This window comes from Impatiens glandulifera, chromosome 1, assembly GCF_907164915.1.
Source record: "Impatiens glandulifera chromosome 1, dImpGla2.1, whole genome shotgun sequence".
NCBI lineage: Eukaryota > Viridiplantae > Streptophyta > Magnoliopsida > Ericales > Balsaminaceae > Impatiens > Impatiens glandulifera.
This window is the reverse complement of record NC_061862.1, coordinates 9607367-9612854: the sequence shown is the minus strand read 5'-3', so window position 1 is coordinate 9612854 and position 5488 is coordinate 9607367. Positions and strand designations below refer to the sequence as shown.

The 5488-nt window shown below is 33.6% G+C and overlaps 2 protein-coding genes across 2 annotated transcripts; one reads left to right on the top strand and one right to left on the bottom strand.

The window, feature by feature from the left end:
- The first annotated feature begins 960 nt into the window (after positions 1-960).
- Positions 961-1566, top strand: LOC124942227 (E3 ubiquitin-protein ligase RMA1H1-like). The gene has a single exon (XM_047482724.1). It carries the CDS (start codon positions 961-963, stop codon positions 1564-1566), a length of 606 nt encoding a protein of 201 aa, XP_047338680.1.
- A 391-nt stretch (positions 1567-1957) lies between these two features.
- LOC124922708 lies at positions 1958-4668 on the bottom strand. Its single transcript, XM_047463420.1, has 6 exons — positions 3884-4668; positions 3566-3777; positions 3270-3486; positions 3057-3142; positions 2841-2932; positions 1958-2723 (listed from the first exon to the last, which is right to left on the bottom strand). The coding sequence occupies exons 1-6, from the start codon at positions 3971-3973 to the stop codon at positions 2359-2361; spliced, it is 1062 nt and encodes a 353-aa protein (XP_047319376.1). The 5' UTR covers positions 3974-4668; the 3' UTR covers positions 1958-2358.
- Positions 4669-5488: the final 820 nt, after the last annotated feature.

Genomic DNA, 5488 nt, shown 5'->3' with positions numbered 1-5488 from the left:
TTTTGTTTTTTCACAAATGATAAAATTGCATGTCAAATATACTAACATATATGTGGTTAGTTGAAATATTCTTGTATAGAGTTTGAGAGCATTTCAATATTATCTTTTTCTTTTCTTCCAATTAAAGAAAAAGCACAACATTTCAATATTATCTTTTTTTTCCTTCCAATTATTTGTATTGGGAGTAGTGCCACTTGAAGATATGGTGAAATCTAGAACTTATTTGTTCTTTTCAAATAAATAAATATGTTATTCTAAAATTCTCTTAAGATAAAAGAATCAAATTATGAAATTCTTGAATGTGACAACTTAATTGCATAAAATCTTAACTTTTGAGATCTTGATTGCAATAATAAAATTAACTAAGAGGCTTAATTTTAGTTTTCATCCAAAATATATTAAATATATTTTCTCTTTGCAAAGTCTTATTATATTTAATTTAATAATTTGAACAAGATATTAATAATTAATAAAGTGATGTTTGATGGATTGATTATTTTTATCAAATAAATAAGCTGATTTATTTCATCAAACAAGCCATTGGATCATTAGAAGGATATTGCTTATCTTCTCTTGATCAGTATTCAGTACAGTCTGCGATCTTCTCTCTATCTATATATATATCAGGGTTTATCCATTACCTTTTTTCATTGTTAAGCGGGTGAGGAGCGAGCTTGAAGATCATACAAGTTCTTTACTAGAGGTAATCATCGATTCAAATGATGTTCATCACTTCCAGTTAGATTTTGGGTTGGATTCTTTTTTCTTTTTTTATTGCTGCTCTCTGAGTAGGTGAACTGTTTTCCTTGTTATTGGTATTCTTCTGCTTTAATCTTGGTGAATCATTCATGGCAGCCATATCAAATCTCAATTCATTAGTTGAAGTTCTATTTAACTTTTTTGCAAGCAGGGTAGAGTCTTCTTCTTCTTCTTATACTACAAATTACAAGAGCAACGGCCATGGATGATAAGTATTCCTTTGAAGGGTCTGTGCTTGCACATGATGAGTATGGTAATAAATCAAAATGCAGAGAAGATGTGAATAACGAAGCATGTGGTGGGTTTGAATGCAATATCTGTCTAGATCCAGTTCAAGATGCAGTGGTGACAATCTGTGGTCATCTCTATTGCTGGAAATGCATTTACAAATGGATTCATTTGGAAAGCAGCAATGAGAAACAATGCCCAGTTTGTAAAGCTGAGGTTTCAGAGAGAAGGTTGATCCCTCTTTACGCGGCGGGGAGAGGAAATGAAACCCATCATGAAAAACAACAACTTTGTCGTCCTAAAATCCCTCCAAGACCTTCTTCTTGTTCTTTATCATCATCTCATCGTCCAAACCCATGTCGACAACACAGGCAACATAACTCTGATCCCTTTTTAGTGGCGGGGGGAATGAATGGAGAAATGATTTATGAGAGGATGTTTGGGAATTCAATAAGTAATCGTGATCCAAACTCATATGGAAATGGAAGATCAAGGTACTTGGTGGAGATAGAGAGGTCATTGGATAGATTATCCCTTTTTCTATTCTGCTTTGTAATTTACTGCCTTGTTTTGTTCTGATAATTAACTTCTTCTTCATCATCATTATCATCAAACTTCATTTGTAATTGTCTATAGAAATAGGTCAAATAACTTCATTTAAAGATTGAAAATAAAGAATTAGATAAATGATCATTTTTATTTTCTTCCTTTTTTAATGATTGAGAGGTGGGAAAAGGGTCCATTCTTCATTTGATCAGATAAGATAAATGTGGAGGTGGGAAAAGGGTTCCTTGTTCATTTCATTTGACCCCATAATGAGATGTTATATAAATCAGTGCTCATAAATGAAGGGTGACTAATGCTCTAAATCTGTTAATTCAACTTTATCTTTATGTATTTTACTTATTTGTTCCAATAATGGGCACTGCATTCATTTAAGATCTGTTTGGTGAACACAAAAAAGGAAAAGAAGAGATAGAAACATGTATGGTATATATGGTATTATCTATCTATGTAAGTATTAGTAGTAGTAGTCAGATTGTATTTCAATTTCCTTTCATAGTACTACTACTTACATGATGATTATGATGGTGGTGAATGAAATATCATTTGAAAATATGAACAAAACTCAACAAGAAACAAAATGGGACCAACTCATTCGTGTTCATTCAGTCGTCACTGCAAATGGGCATCAAGAAAGAAAGGAAACCTTAAAAACATCCCCCAAAAATGGTCTCCACAAACCGGTCCTCCTCAAGAATCTGGGTAGTTGTTGTTGTGATTGTTGTTCTCGTCATCAGATCAACATCTTGCTTGGTCATCATGTGTGTGTTGTGTCAGCAAAACTCTTCTTCATCTTCACAATCAGAATTAGCCGTTGCTGCTGCTACTATTATTTTTCATGTTATTGTTGTTGTTACTATTACTATTAGTATTATGACGAAAGCCCAAGAAGTAGTTGAAATCATGGTGTTGAACCCTAAGCTGTTTGAGCCATGAATCAGCCACGCTCACCAAGGAAAACAGCCTCTCCTGGTCCCTTCCTGTTGCCCAAACGTCCCCTTTCATCTTGTATGTAGCCAATCCAAACGGAGATAAACGGACACCTTCTTCTTCTTCTACTTCATGCCTTTCCCTTTCACCTTCCCCTTCCTTTCTCTTCTTCTTCATCATCATCATCTTCCTTTTCATCCCACTCCCCAATTCATCATCATCTTCATCATCATCATCCCTATCTAAATAGAGACATAACAGGCAGATTGAGACAATCACTACTTAATTAGATTCCCCAGCACAACCCAACCCAAACACAGAACAAAGATGACAATGATATAAATTATAGAATATATTACCTTGAAAAGAAGATGAAAGCGTGTGATATGTGAGGAAGCATGTCGACAAATCCTTTATTGTTCTTCCCATCGGAATATGGTATATTGGGTACCTAACCAAATGTTAATATTTCACAAATCAAACATAAATCTTCCATTTCTAATTAGCTGCTGATGATGATCATGATCATGATCATGATCATGATTTATGATATAGATATATAGAGAGAAAGAGACCAGGCCACAGCCATCCAACTAGCTGGCGAAAGATCCACACTTCTCAAGTTCATCAATCCAGGGTATCTCTCAGCCAGTCCACAGATCTGAACCCACATAATAATAAAAAAAAACTTTTCAAAAAAGAACCCACCAAATGATGATCATAAAATTCCCTTTTCAATCAATCAATCAATCAATCAATCAATCGGAAGATGAATGAATTAAGGTTACCTTATCTTTGAGAGGTACTCTAGAATAAGGGGTTGATATATCAAAGAGCTGAAAATAGAGAGATCCCAATCTGTCATTCAAATGCAAAATGCTACCATTTTCTTCCTCAGACGAACACCCGTCCCATCTTGTCGACACTTTCTCGCTCTCACTGTCCTCGCTGAATGAATCGCTCAAAGACCCGCCTCTCGTCTCGCTAACCCACTCAACATCCTCCCTAAGAATAATAATATAACATCATCATTAATAATTATTAACAGCAGAGTTTTTATTTAAGAGAATTTTGTTGTTTTTACCTTCGGGTTGTATTGCTGATGAAGATCTGGATTGCAGATAGATAAGGGACGTAATATTGAATAAGGGTTTCGCCCGTGTCAAGAACAATTGGAACTCCAGCGCCATAAGCGCTCCATTCGTCATACCTTTTCCAAAGATCGGAAAGTCTGAAGAATTCAACATTCTCTCTACCCCATGGATTCCAGAGCTTGTTTAGATTTCTGATCTCACTCTGAAATTGTTTTTTTACAAATACGGTCAATTTTAAACATACCCAGAAAGAATGTGAATATCTGTGATCCATCAATTATTAAATATGATCCATCATCAAACCAAACCTTAGGAAGGAGCTGCGATTGGACAACTGGCGTTGTGCGATCGAGGAAGCGCTCGAGGTTTGATTGCGCCGACTCTGTTTCAGCGATCATGTTGGAGAGCGAGATACGGGGGGATGGGGGGGTGAGAGAGAAATTTCGCAGATTCTCCTTCTCTCTCTCTTGACCCACCTTGGAAAGAAGAAGAAGAAGAAGGAAGAAACAGAAAAGAAACCCACCACGACGAGAAGAGAATAATACAAAGGGGCAAGGGGAGCGAGTGTCGGGATTTATTGGAGATGAGGATATTGGAGAATCGAATATGGGTCGGTCTATTAGCTAGGATTCTATTTTTGACTAAAAGCAGCGAAGATATAGCTAGAGGAGGAGAGAAAGAAGTAATAATCCTTCTTCCCTGGCTACCCGTCGTTCGTCGGTCGTCGGTCGTCTTCTTCGTGAAATTTATACCCTTTATTTGGGGGGGGAAGAAGATGTTGAAATTCTCAAGAAAATGAAGAAAGTTTCTTTCTTTCTTTCTCCCCCAGTCAAGGAAGAATTTGCTTGCTTGCTTGTTGGCGGAAAACGGACGAAGCACAAGGAAAAGTTTGATGAATTCTCGTATTATTATTACAAAACAAAACTAAAACCCCTTTTACATTTCATCTATCTATATATCGTAACCGTCCAACCCTATATAGGAATCGCTTAACTCTTTCTCTTTGCTTTTCGATTGGGGAAGACCGGGATCATATGACACAGAAGACACGAAAACGAAGCACTCTCTCTCTCTCCTCTCCTCTTCTTTTCTCTCTCTCTCCTCTTCTTTTCTTTTGAAAAAATAAATAATAATATATATTTGCCAATTGTTTTAAAGTAAAAATCAAATTAATGTGTACTTTTTCAATAAGATAACTTGTTGAGTCTAAAGATTTCCTTGAATTGAATATTTCTCCTCTCATATCTCACCAACTCATCTCAATAGATTTTTCTATGGGTTATTTTATATTATATATATCATATATATATCAAATTTTGATATTAAAATATGTAAGAACCTTTTTAAATTTTATTTCTAGGATGATTGTCAATGTTGGGTTTAAGGGAGTTTTCAAAGAATTAATATTTTAATATACTACTCAATTAAATCAAACAATATAAATTATATATATAGAGCAAATTGTCAAATAAAGATTAAATAATTAAGATTAATTGATATTTAGTACATTTTTATTTACAAACATTACACTTTAGGGTTTTTATGGTAAGAGATTGGATCCATGATTTTAAATGATATTAATTTATTATATATCAATTTAACTAATAAAATATCAATTTCACTAATTTAACTAATAAATTTTAATAAATTAAGTATTTTAACTATCGAATTTTTAGATAATTAATAGTCAAAACTTTTTATTGATTTAGTAAAATTAGTGATAAGTATATTTATTTATTTATATATATATATGTATATATAAATAACACATATATAATAAGTTAAAACCATTAATAAAAATATAGTTTTGTATAAGTAGTCATAAATTGTAGAGTTTGAAATAAGATGTATGAAATTTAGTGTTGTGTTTGTAGTGTTATAACCAAACAAAAATTAAGTTCTTATTTTATTTT

Coding starts and splice junctions, on each gene's coding strand:
- LOC124942227 (XM_047482724.1), top strand. CDS start 961: ATGGATGATAAGTATTCCTTTGAAGGGTCTGTGCTTGCACATGATGAG.
- LOC124922708 (XM_047463420.1), bottom strand. CDS start 3,973: ATGATCGCTGAAACAGAGTCGGCGCAATCAAACCTCGAGCGCTTCCTC. Junction 3,778..3,883: donor AATCGCAGCTCCTTCCTAAG/GTTTGGTTTGAT, acceptor AAACAATTTCAG/AGTGAGATCAGAAATCTAAA. Junction 2,724..2,840: donor GCTTTCATCTTCTTTTCAAG/GTAATATATTCT, acceptor GTCTCTATTTAG/ATAGGGATGATGATGATGAA.